The following is a 22,773-nucleotide window of genomic DNA, read 5'->3' as shown; positions in this document are numbered from 1 at the left end:
ACACAAGCCCAGTGTGATGGTGAATGGGAGATATGAACACAAGCCCAGTGTGGTGGTGAATGGGAGATATGAACACAAGCCCAGTGTGATGGTGAATGTGAGATATGAACACAAGCCCAGTGTGGTGGTGAATGGGAGATAAGAACACAAGCCCAGTGTGATGGTGAATGTGAGATATGAACACAAGCCCAGTGTGGTGGTGAATGGGAGATATGAACACAAGCCTAGTGTGATGGTGAATGTGAGATATGGACACAAGCCCAGTGTGATGGTGAATGGGAGATATGAACACAAGCCCAGTGTGATGGTGAATGTGAGATATGAACACAAGCCCAGTGTGGTGGTGAATGGGAGATATGAACACAAGCCCAGTGTGATGGTGAATGTGAGATATGAACACAAGCCCAGTGTGGTGGTGAATGGGAGATATGAACACAAGCCCAGTGTGATGGTGAATGTGAGATATGAACACAAGCCCAGTGTGGTGGTGAATGGGAGATATGAACACAAGCCCAGTGTGATGGTGAATGTGAGATATGAACACAAGCCCAGTGTGGTGGTGAATGGGAGATATGAACACAAGCCCAGTGTGATGGTGAATGTGAGATATGAACACAAGCCCAGTGTGGTGGTGAATGGGAGATATGAACACAAGCCCAGTGTGATGGTGAATGTGAGATATGAACACAAGCCCAGTGTGATGGTGAATGGGAGATATGAACACAAGCCCAGTGTGATGGTGAATGTGAGATATGGACACAAGCCCAGTGTGGTGGTGAATGGGAGATATGAACACAAGCCCAGTGTGATGGTGAATGGGAGATATGAACACAAGCCCAGTGTGATGGTGAATGGGAGCCCCTGTGATCGTGGAGCGAGTAGTGTCAGTGGGAAGCGGACAGCAGCGTCCGTTTCAGACGTCGCAGTAACGTCAGATTAAATTCGCCGCTGTGCCTACGCAGTTCGTCGTAATGACGGGGCGAGTCGCAGTTGTGTATTTATCTTCGGGACGATTTTTGTCAGTATTAAGATGATTTTAAAAAAATAGCAACAGCTGCTGAATCCGAGCTATTAATGCTTGGCCGTTTGCATCGTGCTTGTACTGGTCGCCTTCTGGCGGCCTCTACTCTGTCGCACCGGCGCGACAGAGCCATGACAAGAAGGCTGCCTCTGGTGCAGGCCAATCCGTTCCAAGGACAATGCAAGTACGTTATCGAAGCATGTTTTTTTGGCATGTTTTACCACAAGCATGCGTGGTTAATTCATTGTAATGTGTCTACTTTGTGTTTGAACATCTTCATACCTCTAATATTTATCTCTATTTCCAGTCAGATCCGACTGATGTGACGCCATGGTGGCGAGATGTTAACTACCTCTCCCGGTATGCAGGAAATCATGGGTTCGATCCCGACCCTGACGCCTGTTGTATTTTTATAGTTTGTGTGTTTCTCTCTCTCTGGGTCATTCGGTTTCTCCCTCCACATTTAGGAACAACATCACGCGTTTAGAGTATTTGGCTGCTATAAATGTCCACGTGATAATCCACTTAATTGAGATATAATTTGTGGCCAGGTCACTTCTGAAAAAGAGCTATATATCTCAGTAGGTATTACCTAGTAAAATAGCAATAGTTTCGTTTTAATAGTTTAGTTGATGACTTAATGCTTTCGTGACTGCAGAAATGAATACTCTTTGGGTCTTTCGATAAAGTCACGTAAATAGAAAAATTAAAAAAATCACGACGTTTCGATCGCAACACAAGCAGTCGTCCTCAGGTGAAAACATATATAGCAAGAGAGCTGCTGCAGCAGGGTGTTTTATAGGCCTGAGATGGGTGCAGCCCAAGGGTAAGTGGGCGGGGTTAGATTGAGGGCACCCCAAAGCTGTTGGGCTGGCCATTGTATTGTGAGAGATTAGCATGTCAATGTAGCCACAGCCACACCGAGGAATGCAACTCAGAGAGTCGGAAATAACTGCTAACATCGTCAGGTAGGATGGAAACATCACACAGCCAGTTATGACTTAAACTGGTTAATAACGTCCTTCCAATGATGGCTCAGTTTGTACCCATCTTCTCGGTTGAAAGTGTGTCTGTGTTTATATATCTGGATGGCGTCATGAACGAATCTTTGCTGATAGCCAGTGGGTTTTCTAGAGTACCTTCGTCTTGGCAAAATCAATTTCGTGTGAGCCCACCACATTAAAACAATGATCAGCCACGGCCGAGGTATTGGTCCTACCGTTATTCAGATCTGCCTTGTGTTCACGAACACGGTCTGAGACATGTCGCTGAGTTTCCCCAATGTAACTACTGCCGCAGACACAGCTGAGTTTGTAGACACCGGGGTATTGCATGTCAGAGATCACATCCTTCACAGATGGGATCAGATCACGAATTTTATGTACTGTATTGAATCGAACCTGGATCTTGTTTGCTCATGATTTTGGAAATATTTTTTGTACCCCCTGCTATGTATGGCAAGGTGATGGTTTTGATTGGGTCCTTAGATGGTTCTCTCCCAACGGTTGGGGTGATAGCTTTACGAATTGTGTAGTCCGAATATCCATTCATCTTGAGGGCTTGGTGTACGTGCTCCAGTTCACTGGCTAGGTGGTGATGGTCGGAAATGTAACGGGCCCTATGGTGTAGAGTTTTGATGAAGGAATTCTTCTGGGCTGGATTGTGGTGGGAGTCTGGTTTTAGATAGGCATCCGTGTGGGTGGCTTTCCTGTAGACGTGTCATCTACGTATCTCTTCCACAAGGAAGGACGTAGGATGGATGTCGGGATGGCATCTGTCTCAAAATTTTCCATGAATACATTGGCTATCACTGGAAATAAGGGAGAACCTATTGGGGTACCTTCAGCTTGTTTGTAGAATGTACCTGGTGAGACCCTGCCTCACCAACACTTACTTCACCTGGAATGCCTTCTGTCCAATTACTCCGTAAACATTTCGCTAAGTGCTGAATTTAATGGTTAATGTCACATTATTTATTTACCACTTTAATTTCTGAGCTTATATCATGTAATAAGTATTTATTTTTTGCCGGGACAAAATATGTTTAAACGATTGAACGAGCAACGAAAATCGCGATATAACGATGTTTCTTTCTCCCCAAAAACGGACGATTCGATTATCATGGACATTTGACATATGTGAAACTACTGGACATCTGTGAAACTACGGAACATCTGTGGAAAATAACTTCATATCTCATCGGATTCCTCCAGTATAAACAAATATTCTGATTCCGAATATATACGTTTCCTTTCAAGGTCACAAAGTGTCATTGACAAAAGTGTTACGTTTTTTTCAAATCTCTGTTAACGCGGCTAAAATTGATCATCGGCAAAGTTTCTTGTCACTTAGTCGCCTCGAGTGACTCACGCGCGAGTGGTCGATTACTTACATTATTTGACTGCTATGGATTTCCACTCGGTAAGCCACTTCCTTCTAAATCCGACGAATGCACAAAGGCATATCTCTATGTCGTGTTGGTGATGGGGGTTGTTTGACCATACTTCACCATGCTGGTCAGCGTGGGTTGCTGAGCAGGGTGACAGAAGCGGAATCGTTTTGAATATCAATCGCTAATGATTGTTGGGGTGCCGCGGTGGCGAGATGTTAACTCCATCGCCTGTTATACAGAATGTCGTGGGTTCGATCCCGATCCCGACCTTGACGCCTGATTATTTGGAGTTTGCATGTCTCTCTTCACGTGGTCCCGTTTTCCCTCCACATTTATAATTATCATCATGCTTTTAGAGTATTTGGCTTCTATTTATATCCGTGCAAAGCCACTTCGTTGAGCTATCATTTGTGGCCAGGTCGCTTCTGTAAACGAAGCTAATAGCTCAGTGGCCTTTACTCGTAAAATGAAAAAAGTAAAAAAAAATTTATTTGTTTAACATTTCCTTTACTTTGCACTCCTTTCGTGTTCTCGTATTGTTTGTTGTTGTAACGTTCTGACCGGCCCCTACGGGACATCTGTGAAAAAGAGCTTCATAGCTCTTTGTATTCCTCCGGTATAAATACAGATTCCGAGTGACTCGGGTGGCGCGATGCGAAGCGGGTGCCGCGTTACGCAAGCCCAGAAACGAGGGCGTCGTGTACCCATTGTGACTGCACCCACGTGGGTGCCGCAGTCACGCACCCCCCCACACCACCACCCACTCAGTCCCCCCCCCATCACTCACCCACCCCCCTCCCACCAATCCATGGCAGCTCACACATCAACCACAACCACCATGGGACTGATGAAGGGATGTAAATTACAGCACAATATTCATAATCTAAAGCGGCACTTCCTACGTTCGTCAATCACATTGTGTGGCCTTAAAATTTATAATCGTGAATTGACGACGGTTCGGGTAAAGACCCTACATCGTAGCACATAAATGGAGAATGTAGAGCAGTAATTCTCTCATTTTTTGGGTCTTGTACCCCTTTTTGAATTTGTTTAAACTGAGCACCTTCTTGCCTGACCCAACACGGTTCCTGGTTACCATGTGGATTTTAAATTTATCGTAGTTATTTTATATTGGCAGATTTAACATGATTATTTACTAATGACTCTCATGTATTATATAATTTCACACATTTATCAAGTACCTCACGTACCCCCAGGGGTCCGCGTTGAGAACCACTGGGGTAGCGCGATCGAGTGGCATTATAAGGGTTTGAGGCTTCACTTTACCCCATAGGGTTTGATTCAAATTTATGTTTTAAAATGCTTTTTTCTGATGACCAATTTTAAATTGACTTACGAATAGCAGCTACCTCACTATCTATTGGCTAACAGTAAAAAATTCTATTAACAAACCACAATACTACGCAATAAACAAAAAATTACATTAAAAGTTAAATTACAGACTGTTGTTGGCACAGTGCACTGTGGGAGGATTTGCATTTAAGAAAGCAGGGCACAATCCACTTTACAGCTCATTTCTGGACCCAATTCCCATCTCCGCGAGAGGAATATAACTGCCCTACATTCCAATAAGCGCCTGGCAGTTGTATAATTGTGCATCGAATCCAGGAGCCATATTTAACACAGATGGCCCTCGCATATTAAGATCTGGTAGTCCACCAGCATTGCTTTAAACGAGCCCAACTCTGTTCATAAGACACTGAATGTCGAACGCAGTCCTTGCCTATACACGCCGGTGTGATGTTATTTACCTCGCCTGGTATGCAGGGAATTGGGGGGTTCAATCCCGACCCTGACGCCTGCTGTATATTTGGAGGTTGAGTGTCTCTCTCCCCGTAGCCGCTTGGATTTTTCCTCTGGGTCCTCCAGTTTTTCCCTCCACACTTTTCAACATGCGTGTAGATTATTTAGATACATTTTCTGCTCTAAATTACGAAATGATGAGCCACTTCGTTGGGCTCTCATTTGTGGCCAGGTCGTTTGTGAAGAATAAGCTAATAGCTCAGTCGGCTTTACCTGTGTAGTGACACTGTGTAATGCCGGCCCTAGAGAGGCACAGCGTGCGATGTACCCACAACGCGGACACCTCTTGAATGTGGGTGTAGTACCGGCCCTACAGGGGCTCGGTGAGCGCTGAGTCATAACGCTGAGTGGCACCACGCTCGGCGTGCAGTGCCGACCCCTATAGGATGGGGTGTGAGTGTCAGCCATGGAATGGGGTTACTATACAGGCCATGGCACTCTGGTTGGCCCTGGAGGACACGTGACTGGTAAAGTCGACACAGGGGCCCCAGGTGGGGGGCTAGGGTGGTCACGTGTCGGGGCGAGATGCTGCTCGAGGATTCTGGAAGGTGGGCGTGGCCAAGGGCGGAGCCAGCCACGACCAGTGAGGATGTAAGCCGGGTCCCCAGAGGGGCCGGGGGTTGAGCGTTGCTGTTGTAATCTGAAGATCTACGTTCTACATCCGAGAAGAGTCACCAATACGTGGACCTGGACCCAAGCTGGGGTCCTGTCCGTTGTAGCTACTCCCAGTGTGATTAGTGTCGTTAGCCTGGTGGTCCACCCCCACAGGTTGTTATCTGGTGAAGGGGCAAGTTACCCCTTTGTGTTGGTATCAATAAATGTGTTGCCTCCAAAGAGTACGTCAGCGACTCAGTTGAACTCACTACACCTGGTAAGATAAAACAAAATGTTTCGTTTAACTTGTATATTTTTTAAAGTGATTTGTTTACCTTTTCTCTACTTTGCACTGCTATCGTGTTTTTGTATTGTATGTTGTTGTAACGTTCCAACCTGCCCCTACTGGATATCTGTGAAAAAGCTGTATAGCTCATCGCATTCCTCCAGTATAAATAAATATTCTGATTCTAATCTGGCAGTTCACCAGCCTGGCTCTGTTGATTAAACACCCAGTGTCAAAACCGGTTTTGAGGTTTTAATTTGGAACTTTCGTGACTGCAGGAATTACTCTTTGGTTCTTTCGGTAAAGTCACGTATTTAATTTATGTCACGTATTTAATTTATTAGTTTAATTTCATACGTGACTTTACCGAAAGAACCAAAGAGTAACGGTTTTGAGGTTGTTTGTGTTACACCAATGCTGCCGGCATTCTGCACTCCCAGAAGGCCGTGTTGCTGATGGGATGTGTCAAAAAACGTAGGAGCAGCCATGGGAAAGAGGCGTGCCGTCGGCTTAGTTGTTGTGTTATTTATGTTCACCAAAGCCAGGCGAATTGGAATGTTGTGTTCACATTAAACATTATTTAACGACGACGAGTCTGATCCATATCTTTTTGGTGAAGCCACGTGATAGGTTTTTTATTTTCCCAAACGTTGTGTAGTTAACCCTCCATCACCCGACAAGATCACCACGGTGACGACGATGATCAGATTCTGACCAATCGGGCTTCAGCAGCTCACCGCTGGTGAGGCTTCTCGCCGACTCCAGCCCCGTGTAACTATTTAAAAGCTTATTTAAATACTGCTAATCATTTTTTTAAATCTTATGAGACCCTATGGTGTTAAGTGCAGTCTCCAACTTTAATTAACTCTATCTGTCTTGCCCTTTTTATATATGCCCTATAAATAAAGGACATTGCCTGAAGCGTCGCCGATTATACGTTTGTGTTTCTTTTGACGGCCAAGGAACGTGGAGTTTGTTACGCGAAGCTCCGCCTACTGCTCCGCTAGCTCCGCCCATCTCCCGAACTTTCTGCGGACTTGCACCGAGCCCCGCCCACTCTTCACGTAGCCCCGCCCACCGTCCACGTTGCCCCGCCCAGACTTCACGTAGTCCCGCCCACCGTCCACGTTGCCCCGCCCACACCTCACGTAGTCCCGCCCACCGTCCACGTTGCCCCGCTCACTCTTCACGTAGTCCCGCCCACACTTCACGTTGCCCCGCCTACTCTTCACGTAAATCCTCACTAGATTTGAAGCTTTCGTGACTGCAAGGATTCATACTCTTAGTTCTTTCGGTAAAGTCGCGTAGGTAAAAAAATTGAAATTAAATTAATACAAATTAAATATTTTATTTTTATTAATTTAATTTCGTTTTTTTACCTACGTGACTTTACCGAAAGAACTAAGAGTATAAACCGTCACTCTTCGCGTAGCCCCGCCTATTTTTCACGTAGCCCCGCCCACCGTCGCCTGAGCCCCGCCCTTCGCTCATAGTCCCCCGCACCCTCCTCCCGGTGCTTTTCCGGGCTGACTCGCGGTGCACTCTGGGAACCCCACCGGACAGCGTAATGGCGGCGACGAGGCGGTTGCAGAAGGTGATTTGCGCGGCGTCTCTCCCGCTCCTCACACTCGGCGCCTCTCTCAGACGCCCCCCTGCTTAGGGCCGGCGGCGGGGCCACTCCCTCGGATCGGGCGGTCCCGACCGAGTCCCGACCGCGCGGTCGTGCGGAGGCCCCGCGGGGAGGGTTGGGGTGGAAACCCCCTTCGCCGGGACGGTTCCTGCGGGATCGGTCGCGCTTCCGTCGGTAGGGGCAGACGGGCGAGGCCGAGGCTGCGCGCCGGTGTTAGGCCCCGTTTACAGGAAGAGGCCGATTCTGATTGTGAATTGTACATTGGGCGTTGTCTCCTCTCGCCGGCATTTCTCTTCCCTTCCACTGCTAGTCGTGTGTGTGTATAAATGCGTGGCTGCGTGTGTGTTTAGCGTTTAATTCGATTAAGCTCCTTATCGGCGCGGGTTGTGAAAGTGGGAGGGGGGCAGGTGAAGCGCGCGGCCCAGACGAGAAAGAAGGAAATCATGCCGGATTGCGATCGTGAGAGTGTGGAGTCGGACTTTGTGAAACACGGACGCAAGACGCTGTTGACTTGCGATTAATACTACTACAGTATTCATTTTACCGGGTAAGGCCCACTGATCTATGTAGTTTAAAAAATAGCGACCTGGCCACTAATGATGGTTCAACGAAGTAGCTTATCTCATGTGGACATTTATAGGAGCCAAATACTCTAAATGCGTGTTACTAAATGTGGTGGGGAAACCGGAGGACCCAGAGAAAAATTCACGCGACCACGAGGAGAATATGCAATATCCAAATAGTAGGCGTCAGGGTCGGGATCGAACCACGACCTCCTGTATACTAGGCGAGGGAGTTAACATTTGCCACCGTGGTGCCCGACAGATAAGTGGACTTGAGCATGATGGCCTGTGGTGGAGATTAACGACGGAGTGGGGGCCATTAGAGGGAACGAGCGCCTCGGAGATGGGAGCGATTCAATCGGATCGTGTGCCTGATATTTCACGCCAGGGATTCTGGTCCCCAAACGACCACTGGTCCGCGACGGGTCCTCCATGTGGTCCTCGGGGCTGTGATGCAAATGCAGGTTGATCCGGAAATAATTACAACTTAATACCATTTGTTTCGGACATTAATATTTTACTCATTAAATTGTATTTAAAAAAAGAAGTTGGGTAAACTATCCTTATTAATATTCTTAGGTTTTTTCGGTAAAGTCACGTAGGTAAAAACATTAAAATTAATAAAAGTAAAATAAAAAATAAAAATCACGACGTTTCGGAAGCAACACAAGCTTCCGTCTTCAGGTGGAACCGTGTTGCCTCCGAAACGTCGTGATTTTTATTTTTTATTTTATTTTACTTTTATTAATTTTAATGTTTTTACCTACGTGACTTTACCGAAAAAACCTAAGAATATGAATCCTTGCAGTCACGAAAGCTTCAAATCTATCCTTATTAAACTACGCTGACCCTAAGAGCTAAAATCTTCCCCCCCGCAAAGTAAACCCTTTAGGTGCGTAAACAAATTATGGTCCTGAAATATTAATACTTTTGTATCACTGGCGTTTAGCGATATGTGAATGCGTTTTGTCACCAGGGTTGGGGGGCGGATGGTCCGCGGAGATTTGTGCATCGGCTGAGTGATCCTTGCGCCAAAAAAGTTTGAGAAGACCGGTTTACGCCATCGCAATGCTGAACGGAGTCCTTTCAGCGGTCTGATGATGATGGAGACGTAGGGAGACAATTTTAGAAAGGGACGACATTCATAATACAACAGTGCGAGAGAGATGGATTTTGGGAGACACCATGAAAGACTGCGTGCGACAATGAGACCAAGGCATTGCAGTGCCCTGTGCTTTTTAACTCGCCGATTTGACCTATGGTGGGTGTCCTGAAAGTTTAACACGTTACTATCGAACCTCCTCTGTTGTGGCAACTCGTGGACATGAGAATTACTTCGCGGTGAGTCAACATTCGTTCTGTAGAATGTTCCACGCTAAACAAAAGTTGGCGGTGCTTTTCATAATCCGGTAGGTGGTGTGTGTAGATACGACTGGCTGTGTAGTAATTTTGTGGGGAGTGCGTAGTGACGGAACGGTTTACCGCGCAGTGCTTTTCGAACCCGGTCACCCGAGTTCGATTAACGATTCCTGGGTCTCCCCTAGGTCGACTCGGCCTCAAATGAGTACTTGGTGCGGTGTGTAAACATCGTCACTTCGGGCAACAAAGGCGACCGGGCGTGGTGCTGGCCACTAACCCCCCTCGTGTACCGTTCCAGCTTTGATACCTGCTCGCAAACAAAACTTGCCCCAATAGTCTGGAATGACGGGGTGGAGGGGGGGGGATCGTTGTCTTTGTAATTTTATACACAACGGGCACATTTTTTCGGATGAGTTCTGGAGCATCCTATAATATGAAGAATGCTGTCGATCTACATTCTTTGTTTCTCGAGCTAGCTAAAAGTGTCCCTTAAGGTCGGAGGAGCAGAGGAAATCTTTAATGATGTTAATGACTTGCGAGATTGTGGCGAACTATGGAAAGAGAGTACATTGTCTTTGCGATGACAAATACAGGCATTTTAAGTGCGATATGAATATTTTTTTCCTCCGTAGTATGTCTACTTCACCACGAGGTGTTTAACCTCTGTGAGCTACCACTGGGTAGGTAATAGACTACACAAGTCCAAGGCTTAAGCAAAGACACTAACCATTGTGGTGAAGTATGGCCAAACAATACCAAGTTTAATTCTTTTGTTACTCTGTGATAACTATAGAGACCAGTAGTATAGTCTCACTTGCAAGTGACCCCATGTCAACGGCGAATGCTCATTTGCCAGTTTGAGACAGTTCATCAGTAACATTGGGAACATTGAATTATCTCAGGGCCCCATGGCATATAGTGTCGTCTCCTACTGAGTCAATATGGCCGCTATGTGTGTGCTATGAAGAACAGCCATTTCCCAAAATGATATCTATGATATACATTTCATTTTAAGGCAGTGTTACTGAATAATGATATTTTCATCCAGCCATGGAATGAAAGAGGTGGTAAACAGTTTATATGTCTCAGAATATTAGATTTTAAATAACATTACTGTAGCGTAGATTATAGATTAGATCTCTACTAATATGTACAAAAGAATTGGGGAAGGTATTGGATACAATACGCATTCTCCCCCGCCTCCTTGCTTGTAAGAGCAAAAGTTGGTGGTGCGTCTTCTAATTCTGTAGGTCTTATTGTGTGCGTGCGACCACGTGTGTGACTTAATGGTCAACGGGTACGAGGTTGGAAGGAGTCTTCCGAAGCGTCCTATGAACCAAAGAATTCGGTCGATCTTTCTAGAAGTGGCTCTTTAGGTTGGAGTAACAGAGAGGGGGAAGGCGTCACGATGTTGGTGTCTTTTGCGAGATTGACCGACGACAGATTATAGATGACTGTACTTCTCTGTTGACATGCACAAAACAATAGGGGAGGGTAATTAATTATTTGGCAAATCTGCGTAAAATGTGGAACCTGCCTTGCCGACACTTGGTGTTTATCGTGAATGTGTAAGGAGTGTGTGCTGGCGTTTGTATGTGTCCGGGGAGGAGTGAACTCTTTGGGGAGTCCAAGCCCTCCCCCTACCCCCCTCCCCACACAACCGCCCCCCCACTCTCATTCCCTACTCGGCCTACACGTTTGCATCAGAGTTCTTTGGACTGCCCACGCGTGTACTTGTGTTGCTGATTAAGTGTGGTTTTTTGGAACGTGGTGACATTCACCCACCCACGATCATCATTACATGCCAGTACAGCGACATGAACATACACATGTGATCACGTACAGCTTGTTTGTCATTCCACTGCTGAATGAGGACCTTCCTCACACCGTGCAGGCAGTCGGGGTTATTTGACTTTTTTACCAAGCTGGTCAGTGCGGGCTGGTGAATATGGGGAGTAATAGACACGGCAGGATAGGGGTACAGTTACAACAATGGATTGTTCTGCATTCCCTTTCACTTTTGTACATTGTGTGTATAGCACAGTAGGGGGTACAGCTGTTGTATCTGCCAGTCATCTCGGTTAGTCAACCCATAGCAATTGGATCCGTCCCGTGACCTGTCGGAGAGCCTTCGACACGTCACGTGGCCTCAAAGTGCACCTGGCCTGGCACAGGCGCTGTGGTGACGTCACTGCCACTTAGTGGCAAATGGCGGGTATTGATATATGTAATCTAATTCATTGCTTTAGGAAATTAATTACATGAGTCTCGGCAGCATTCGGAAAATGTAACAATGTTAAAAGCAAAGGCAATCTAAGGCCAGCCAAAATCCTACTAGGCATTGTTGATCCCATTTCTGATCTCCTGATCTGCATGCTCGATACGTAGAAGAGAGGATAACAGAAGAGTACTTGCGGTGCTTTTCGCACACGTATTCCAGCACTTTGGTGGCGAGGATTGGTGGATCACACAAATGTTGCTAAACTCCCTTCCTCTGGGTATCGATGTGCTCTAACCTGGCTCGCACAGGGAAGGCAGTACAGCCACTAGAGCTATGTATTTTTAAATTCTTTGCATTTTAAACTTAATTTCTTCAGAACAACTTTTGGTGTTTAGTTTGTTGTCCTTCCCCTGCACTTCTGATGAGCACTGTTGGCTACGTGTAAGGTGCAAAAAAAGTTCAACATACACATATTCCACCTGTTCCATCTGTATGGGATAGTGTTCCCCTCGCACACATTTATTTTCTCTGGGTGCTCCGGTTTCCTCCCACGCGTATAAATGCTGATTAATTGGCTGAACACATCTAATAGATATGCACCTCCGTGCTTGTGGATTCTGCAGTGTTTTGAGATGCAGTTTGCATATATTACACTTTTTATATTTAAAACACTCAGTGCTATTGTAGGTTATCACTTCGGAGACACTAGTAGTAGGAGGCACTCTCATTTATTCCAGCCATCACAGGCACAGGGGATAACTATATACTTGGCCAGGACAGCCGGCACACTGCCTGGCCGGCACACTGCCTGACCAACAACGCCGCCGCCGAGGAGGTGAGGACGAAGACGTAGCACGACGGGTTCCATTCCAGACGACAGTCCCGACCCAGTGTCGGGGCCTCCCTTTTATCCCCCCAGCGTGGCCTGGCTCCGCCCTCGGCCACACCCCTTTCTGGAACCTATCAGAAGGTTCTGAGCTTCACCTCGCGTGTCCCCTCCGTCACCTTTGCCCTACATCCCTTTATCCGGCCTATCACGTGCCCTGCTAGCAGACCGGGCTGCTACACCCACAAATCCCCCTCTCAGCCAGTAACCAGCGCCACGCTCCCGAGTGACCCATTCTATGTCACTACACTCTTATAGGGTATCTGAAATTAACTGGCTGAGAAGGATCATGGGAGTATCGAGACTATGATAACCGAGAGCTTAAGGGAAAAGCTGGGACAGCCAGGAGACTGGTGATAATGAAAATAGACTCCTTTGGTGTGGACCGGTGAGAAGAATGGAGGCCAACTAATAACCGCCGTCCGTGTGGCCTTGTCACTGGCACACGGAAGGTGCAGGAAGTATAGAGGCTGTCCACGCAAGAGGTGGATTGACGGCGTGAAGGAGGATGACTCGACAGAGAGTAATGAAGGGTTACGGGAAGCGATCACCCTGACCAGGGAAGGCATTTGTCCAACCTCATGGTCAGCTGCCATGTGATGTCTGACAGAATTGAAACTAAGGAGTTTTGTGTTGGCGAGAAGCAGTGGCTTTGTGGTTGTTAGTCTCCAACAATACGAAGTCATCCGTAGAGAATGATATCCGAACTGGTCGTGGACCTGTCCCCTAGGTTTACTCGGCCTTAAATGGAGTATCTTGTGCAGTGTGTATAAATCAACACCGGGTAGACGAAGGTGGTCGAGCGTGGTGCCGGTCACATGGCCCCCTCATGCGCCACATACGCCTTCATAGATCCTCGCAAACAGCACTAGCCTCAACCTTCTCTTAAGGGTGATCTGTGTGCGTGTGCTCACGCTGAACTACAAACCCGTTGACCTGAGTTCGATTCCCGCTCACGGGCACCACCAGTAACGATTTTCTGAACCGGTTCTGGTCCTCTCCTTGCTCGACTCAAACTCAAACGAGTACCTGGTGCAGTGTGTAAACATTGCCACTCGGGAGACAAAGTCGGCCGGGGCGTGGTCTTGGCCACCCTCTCCCTTGTGTACCTTTTTCAGACCTTCTTAGGTATTCACTAACAGCACTTGCCCCAACAGTTTGTTCACTATATGGGGGGGGAGGGGTGGTCTGTGGGCGCGCGTGGGAGCTTGCTGCTTTTACATGAGAAAAAAAGAAGCCTTTTCCGCGTGACTGCCTGTGTCGTATTGCGCGTCTGTGTGACAGACGCATCGCCTTGGCGTGACGCCTGCGGGGTGCGCGAGTGTCACTCACTCTTGTGCCCTCTGTAACCACGTAGAGTGCAAACTACAGTGTGGCTTTGCTTCCAGGCAGTTGCTCAGTAGTTTCGTGTCAGCAGCTGGGGGACCTCTTCATTGTGTACGCCCTCTGGGCGTCTCTATTTGTTTATTGGTGTGTGCGCGCGTGCACTGTAGTTCTATTTTCAGTTTTGTCTTTTGAGTGTGCAGGTGGTGCATTGGCACCAGGGCCCACGGGCCAAAAGGGGCCCCAGGTGCTGGGGCTATGAAGAGGTCGGGGGGGGGTGGGGTGAGGATGGGGGGGGTATTGGTGGGAACTTGGACGGGGGGGGGCATGTTATTCCTTGCAGCAGGGCCCATGCCAACTGCTACGCCACCGATGGCCAGGAATATTCGATGACGGTGGTGCCGAGCACACACCGCCAGCTGCTCGCACGCCATGCCATCCTTAACGTTCGCTCGCGAGCAGCGTGTGATGGACTGTGATCGCGACGCGGAATGCGATAATGCGGAATAGGCCGAAGTCTAAGGGTAAACGGAGTGTGAATCCTCCTCTTCCTCCCCAATCTGTGGAGAATGTAGCCGTTGCTTCACTGATGGTTCCACCGGATGTGCTAAAACCATACTGCCAATTATTTATTTACATAGTTACTAATAATGCCATATGTCTATAGCCCGTCTGCTGGCGGTTGGCACGGCCTAGCGGTAGCGTGTTCGCCCCTTGTTGCAGTGGTTCACGGTTCCAACGAATAGAGAAATGATCAGTTATACCTAATTTAAAAACAATGAGTACCATATTGTGGGGATGTCATACAATTTTCTGATTCTGGTAATTCTGTAGAGAGACCCGATCCTGCCATTTGACTAGAATTTCTGCCGCTGGATCAGTGCTGTCAATGGGAGATTAGCACCACTTCGATGCTCACTTGAGCAGGAAATCACTTAGACTTTATCACACCTGAGACTCCAGCAGTTGAGTCTGTTACTGTGGTTAAAGAGAAAACATTAAAACCTGGCAATGCGACTGCGATTCCGTGGCCTTGGGCGACGCAAGCAAAACTGTTGTCACGAGAGATACGAGTGGCGATGCCCCCCCCGCACGCGCACCTGTGGGCCCCATGAAAGCCAAAACCGTTGCACGCTCCTATGAAACCAGCCACAGTAAAAACAAAACAACACGAAAAAATGTGCAACGTTGTGCATTTTCACTTGAAAGATATTTTTAGAAATGGCATTTCCTTGCGCATTTTTACGCGAATCGTGTTGTGGGCGTCGGATGGCATTGCGGATAATCTGTCGTACTGTACTTCTATGGCCGCCCCCCCCACCCGGCGGCTTCACCAATGACTGGCATAGTGTGTGGAGCCCCTCATCCAGCAGTGGATTGATAAAAGGGCTGTACGCACGGAGCACAGCGCCTGTGACCCAGCGCCGTGAAGGCAGCAGGGAGGGTTGGTGGATCACTGCACATAGATGTTGAGCAAGATCCACACCCTGGCTCGCCAGGGGGAAGGCGGTAACATCAACAATGTGGATTCCTCCTGTCCTGTCTGTCGGGATAGTGTTTCCCCCTCACATGCGTGAGTTTTCTCCGGAGTTCCTGATTTTTTTCTCATTTCTTCCCACATGTAAACACTCATGAAAAAGCTGATACTATATATAGAGGATCGCAGAGCTTGGAGGGAAATTTTGGCTTCTGCCTTCCTACTTGCCTGTGGTTCCTTGCACCTCTGAATCGTTGTCTCTTTAAGAGTGAGCGAATACCGTACGACGCGATACAAGTGAAATCTTTTTGTTCAAATTTAAAGAAACTTGAACATCACGAAGGTAGCTCGAGTGATTCTGCTCATGATGGCTGTGTCGGAGACTCTGACCTGTTGTTATTGGTGAGAACTTGTGTTTTGAATTTGGAGATCCACCACCTCTCGCCATCCCACAGACATGGTGTTGTTGTTTGGCACGATGTCCGATATTTTGCTCCTCCACGAACTGAATTCACTTTCAGAAGAAGATTGCAGCATGTGGAGCGAAGTGTGAGATCAACTGTATACCTCATGTGGCATGGACATGGTCTCTTCCAAGTCCAGGCTGAATGTCTTTTATACTTCTGCTTGTGACTAACGGGGGACCACCTCTGTCTATAAATAAAAGTGCCCACTGTTTATCTCAAGCACTATGCGATCTTGTCGACATTGAGACGCTTTATAAATTCACCTGTTGTATAGACTCGTACAAAGAGCCTAGGTTTGTACAAAAACCAACAGAATCGCATAAAGACCCATAGGCTCACAGTTCATTCTACTTTGTTACACAGATGGTGCCGTTTAACCAGTTGCCCGGCTATTTTACACGGGGGGGGGGGGGGGGGGTCCATAAAGAATGTTGTACAACAAACAAACGAGGTAATTAGCGGTCATAATAACTGCAAATGTGGTATAATATGGTCAGGTACTGGTGCAGAGACACAGTTACACAAAGACCCATCGACTGGCACAACAAACCCATAGATGCACACAAGGACCATCGGGATCACACCGAGACCCACATTTACTCAGAGAGCTTCGTACGAGTGACTGCCCGTTTCGAAAAAATGAATATACAGTATTGAGTTTAGTTTTATGTGCAGTATGAGTGAACTTATTTCGCACCGTGCGTAGCCAGCCGTGCTAATCGTAGCGTCGTTGATGCAAATTGCTTTTCACAATCGCCGAAGAATCACGGCCAAGCGGGAAGGTCGCGGTGAGGAGCCAGCGCCAAAACAATTTCCCAGGTTTTGCAGTCCTCCATATATTGAGATGTTTTCAGCCAATTAGTGGGACAGGCCTATGAGAAATGACGCGCGGCGCGCCACCCACTGGGCGTATGTGTGCACTGCAAAGTCACGTGCTCTAGGTTGCCGCTGAGGGCTACACATAATAATAATGTTATCGTTTAGCCTGGATTGGTCCAGCTAAATATGCAATCTGGCGAGCTGATCTCTGGCTGCCGATGTCCGGCTAGCCGTGATGCTACTGTCGGGCAGCCCAAGATGTTTACATTGAATTGTAAATATCGTTTATGGGCTATTTCAGAGCGGTAGGCCTCGTGTGACCGCGTGTTGCATGGCATGCGTTTTAGAGTCATTTGGCTGCTACTACTCTATACCTTTCCACGTAATAAGCCACTTCGTTGAGCTATCATTTGTATTCAGGCCACTTCTGAAAAATAACTATTTTGCTCGGTGGGTTTTACAAATCACGTTTGATCCACCTCTACGGGGAGGGTGTAATTATGTTTTCTCTCTCTCTGTGTGTCTCTGTCAAATTTCACACTTAACTTAAAATGTAGCAATCTTTGGAGATCGTAATCAACCAGGCTGTGCGTTAATTGTGTGTTAGCCGACTTTGTTGCATTGCATTACATTTCCAAAAAAATTGCTACATTTTGCTTTCTCAAACTGCCTATTTCTCTCTCTAAAATTTACCAGGCTCTCATTCGCTCTTTCTCTCCCTCGGCCGCTTCGGGGTGGATTTGCACACAACTCTTTCTAAAATGTACCAGTCTTGTTGGGTCTTTCATTGACATGCTAATTTTTCTGCTCCAACAGCTGCTCCAGCAGACCCACCTCTCTCTCTGCACCACCCCCTATCTCTCTCTATTTAAGGCCTCGACAAAGAGGCATTGGGTCTCTGTGTCTATGTTGTGTGTCTCTCTCTGTGTCTTCGTTGTGTCTCTCTGTGTCTCCGTTGTTGTCTCTCTCTGCTTGTGTGTCTGTCTGTGTGTCTCCGTGTCTGTGTTTTGTCTATCTCTCAAATTTAGTTCTACCTGATGACGGTTGTTTGTGTTGCAATCAAAACGTCTTACTCTATTTAATTTATTTTCTTTATTCGTGACTTTACCGAAAGAACCAAAGAGTAATTCCTGCAGTCACGAAAGCTTCAAATCAAAAATAAAAATAGTTTAAATTTATTTATTTTTAGTGATTTGCTTACGTTTCCTATCTTCTGCACTCCGGTCGTTTTTTGTATTGTTTGGTGTCACTTTCTGACCCACCCCTACTGGACATTTGTGGAAAAGAGCTTCATAGCTCATTGGATTTCTCCGGGATGAATAAATATTCTGATTGTGATGAATTCACGATGTGGATGAACTGAAATTTCGGGGCTAAACGGTGTCAAACCTGGTGTGTTTGTCTTTGCAGGAGTTGACGGACATCCGTACTTCCGGGATGAAGAACTTCCGGAACATCTTGGCGGAGGATTCCAACATTCTGCTGTGGCATGGCCTCATTGTGCCGGTACATTGTCTCACCATTACCTCCCTGTGCTTAGCCACTGTCGGCCATTCTCCATCTGCAGATAAATGAGTAACCCATCGATGCTTGTGGCGGTGCCACCACCACCGCCATACGCCCACATGTAGCAGGGCGGTTTCAGGAATCTGGAGAGCTCAGTCAACATTGAATCATCCTGACAACTCGTATGGGGGAGCCACCCCATTGAAGGTTTCCCTGCCGCACTGCACATCTGCTACCACGAGTCGTTGGGGCACGATGTCCCATGTTTCGCTCCGCATGCTCGGAACTTTCGGGAACAAATTCAGTTGCTGAAGAAGCTCCCAGCACATTGAGAAAAACGCCGATCATCACGCTTTTAATAACAAATATTCCGAATACTCTAAATGCGTGACGTTGATTCTAAATGTGGAGGGGAGAGAGAGACGCGCAAACTCTAACTATACAGCAGGCGTCAAGTGTGGGCTGCTGGGACAGTTGGGTTCCAGTCGAGAGCGACCGCGGAGATGTTATCCGGTTTGTCATATCGATGCCAAGAAATTCTACTTAAAATTTTGCACCTCCAAATAGCACTCTTGGCTATGTACGGTGCGAAAGAAGTTCAGCATACAGTACATGCAAATACAACATCATCTCCGAGTGACACACCCTCATTATTGATGTGTGTTTAGCTATGCATCTTGGAAAAGCAGGATTATTATCTGCTGGGAAGCCCTTGTGCAAGCAGTGGATTGTGTAGTTATGTCTGCAGTGTAGAGTCATATTGCTTCAGCAAGAGCTCCTCTGCTCTGTAATTTGCGTTGATTCACAGAAACATGCTTCCGATTTCTTTGTTTTTTACTTTTGACCAGGACAACGCGCCATACGACAAGGGCGCGTTCAGGATTGAGATCAACTTCCCGGCAGAGTACCCCTTCAAGCCGCCCAAGATCACTTTCAAGACCAAGATATACCACCCCAACATCGACGAGAAGGGGCAGGTCTGCCTGCCCATCATCAATGCCGAAAACTGGAAACCGGCCACCAAGACTGACCAAGGTGAGCGCCATGCCTCACTCCGCAGCTCATCCTGCCTTGCCCTCTCCTGCCTTGCCGACGAACGGGGTGGTATAATGAACGTCTTTTAAACACAAATGCAGAATAAGAATGTTACTGTTGTACTGCGTTGTTACTGTCGTGCTTGAGCGTTTTAACCGTGGGTGCTCGTGTCGTATGGCGCAGTGATCAACGCCCTTGTCGCGCTCGTGAACGACCCGGAGCCAGAGCACCCCCTGCGCGCCGATGTGGCGGAGGAATACACCAAGGACAGAAAAAAGTTCCTCAAGAACGCTGAAGAATTCACCAAGAAATACAGCGAGAAGCGACCGTCCGACTAGCAGCTCACGAACACAAGCTCTACTGCCCCCGCACCACCACCCCATCACTCCCCTAGCCCACTGACCCTCCTGCTCCACTCTCCATCCTCCTCCCCTTCTCAATCTCCTCTCCACCTCCCCCGCTCTTCTCATCTTCTTCCTATTCCACACCCCCCCTTTCCCAACCCTCCCATTGCTCCCTCGCCTCGCACACGGCTTAACCCTAACCCACCGGCCATAATTCAAACCTCACAGAACTCACCGTTTCCTGCTGCCCCAGCGGCTGAGCTCAGCCTGCATCTCCACCACGCCGTCTTTTCGGCGAGGCTGCGCGGTTTGATGCTCGCCTCTCCCCCTCTCGCCCCATCCCCTTTCCTCCTCCCCCTGCTCTCCCCTACTGCTGCTGGTGCAAGTGGCCTCGCGTTGCCCGTCACCGTGCCACGCGCGCGCCCGCTGCCACGGGACTTTGCGACTGCACGCAGAACCAATGTGGATTGGAACACATTAACAAATGAAGCTTGAAATTTATGACATTTAAAAAAAACTAAAAATCCCCTTAATTGGTTGTGGGGCTGAGAAAGTTAGGGTTTTTGCGGGCATTTTGAGTGGTTGGCTCATGGTGGTGATCGTGGTGTTGGTGATAGTGGTTGTGGTGATAGTGGTTTTGATTGTTGTGATGATCGTTGTGGTGGTGGTGGTGGCGGCGGTGGTGGAAAAGTTAAAAATTTACTCAAATGTCGACATGGTCCTGTGCCATTTACCCACAATGCTCTCTTGCTCAAGTTGACGGCCCCCACTGATGCACTGTGCAGTGAAAGTGGCACGAACCAAACGCTAACATCCATCAAGCGGCCATATCTAACTTGTACAAAAAAATACATCATCATCAGCCGTGCATTATCTACTGCTTTCCATTGCACGTGGCAATAGCAGTGATGCAGTGGGTTGAGGGCGTGGGTTTTAGTGTTAACATCTCACTGGGGTTATGACCCCTCCGTTGCAAGACCCTTGGGGGTTGGGGGTCGCGCACTGGGAATCTTGACTCCCAAATTTGAATTTACTCGCGGCTCTTGAGACGTTTCTGTGGCCGTCTCTGGACACGTCGTCTTGGAAAGTCGACCCTTTTTGTACCCAGCGTGAAATAATTCTCTTGTGTGCACGATGGAGAGATGTCGTTCGCTGCTGTTGACAAACGCAGTTGTGAGAGGCTGATGCCCACCCACAGCTCTCTGCCCCTTACCCTGCACCGCTCGCTCACCCCTTACCCCGCTCACCTGTCCCGTATCGTCCCCTGTGTAGATCGTTCTTCCGTTTCGTTTTCCAACTTTTTACTCGGGTCTCCGTGCCTCCATCCTCTGGTCTTTGTCTGCTCTCTGCTCTCGCGTGCTCGCTCTCTTAATTTTTCTCCCCACATCTCCCTGCCTCTGTTAAATGACCGTTCCAGTTTACTGGCTTCGCGTACTTTATTTTATTTCACGGATCGCTGGCACTCAAAATCAGAATCTTTATTTAGACTGGAGACTTGTACGGCCCATGGCTGCTGCTGCTGTGCGCTTATAAATTAGCGGCACAGAGCTTGCGTGGTTATATAAATACTATATATACGTACGTGTACATCCCGCTTACGTGGCTTGTGTGTTCGGGCGAGATCTCGTTGGATTACACACGACTCGGCGCGCCCACCTCCTGCCCTCCCCCCTGCCCTCCCGACTCGTACGCCCAAACCCGTGTGTGCAAAGCTTAATTCCTCCGCACTTAGCCTCTGTCTGCTTTATTATTGTGGGATTTGGTTCGTCTCTTTTTCGCATTAAAAAGGAGATGTGTAGAAATGTCACCCGGGTGTGGTCCTGCGTGAGTGCATGCCTGTTGAACGTCTTTCGCACCGTTCATAGCCAACCGTGCTTATTGGTGGCGCTGGCGGAATGTAGCTTTCTCAGAGTCCGGGCTCGTGGAGGCCCGTGGGGGGCCCGTGGGGGGCCCGTGGGGTGCCCGTGGGGGCTTGTGGCTCACATTGTGTGTGCTCTCGTCTTTGTGCTCGAGCACCAGCTGATGCCGCGAGCCCACTTAATGGGCGAGCGCGGAAACGTCGTGGTTTCACGCTAGCGAACTAATCCTTCTGTATCCCACAAAAACTTGAGAGCGCTAATTAGAATTACGATAATCGTTGGTGGGAGCAAGGTTGGGATCGGTTCAGTTATCGCTGGCCACTGATGTTAGCCGTGGTAGGGACTCTAGTGAAGGTCGCTGGGCTTGTTTTGCAGTGCGCTAACCGCTGCGCCACGACTCCACCCCCGAGAGTCCCCAATCGCGTCACGACTCGATCTGTGCCGGTATTTGTCCAAAACCGTCACCTGGCCAGTGTGAGCGATGCATTGGTCAGTCCTCCCTCTTCGGTGTGAATACCACTCAAGTCTGATGCCAATATCACCTAACATTAATGGATGTACACAAATGCCCCCGGTTTACGACCGGGGATGCGTTCCTCAAAGGTTCAACGACGAATATCGAAACGACGTAAATCGAAGCTATTTACAGGGCAGAGGCAGTGGGTGGTGGGGGTGGTGGTGATGGAGGGTGAAGGCTGCGAGGCGACGGATGACGAGAAAGGGCGGACTATGATGCTGTCGGCGTGGGGTTGAGGCGACGCAAATCGGGTAGCGGTGTGAACAAAGGGACGACGTACATCTGGGTATTGCCTATATCGCATTATACGTGCAGCCCTTTCGTCATTCAGTGCTGGATGTGGGCCTCTCCACGCCATACGGGTTCTGGGGTGGGAGTGGGGCATCCACCACATGCATTGTCAGTGTGGGCTGGCGACTCAGTAGAGCCGACGTGTCGAGGTCAAGTGCAATGCCCACCATGTTTCTCCACATCCTATGACGCCTGTTGTGCCTTGTGGTCGCCAAGATGGTAGCACTATCCAGGCTCGACCCCCACCTGAGCTTTTGACGCTGGGCGCATTTCTGGGTGACCTGGTCATGGAGCACGTGGCCCTGCCCTGCCTCGAGGCGGTGCTGTTAGGGTTTGCCTCCCAGCCCAGTCGGATCGTC

At 48.3% G+C, this 22,773-nt stretch overlaps 1 protein-coding gene across 1 annotated transcript; it reads left to right on the top strand.

Moving 5' to 3' along the window:
- Positions 1–7,593: 7,593 nt before the first annotated feature.
- Positions 7,594–21,554, top strand: UBE2L3 (ubiquitin conjugating enzyme E2 L3). Its single transcript, XM_078611680.1, has 4 exons — positions 7,594–7,711; positions 18,273–18,368; positions 19,217–19,403; positions 19,587–21,554. Exons 1-4 carry the CDS (start codon positions 7,685–7,687, stop codon positions 19,739–19,741), a joined length of 465 nt encoding a protein of 154 aa, XP_078467806.1. The 5' UTR covers positions 7,594–7,684; the 3' UTR covers positions 19,742–21,554.
- The last annotated feature ends 1,219 nt before the right edge of the window (positions 21,555–22,773 follow it).

The sequence above is a fragment of the Lampetra planeri genome, chromosome 37, assembly GCF_965212315.1.
Source record: "Lampetra planeri chromosome 37, kcLamPlan1.2.h2, whole genome shotgun sequence".
Classification (NCBI taxonomy): Eukaryota; Metazoa; Chordata; class Hyperoartia; order Petromyzontiformes; family Petromyzontidae; genus Lampetra; species Lampetra planeri.
The sequence above is the reverse complement of the archived record's forward strand: the minus strand, read 5'-3'. Positions and strand labels throughout refer to the sequence as shown.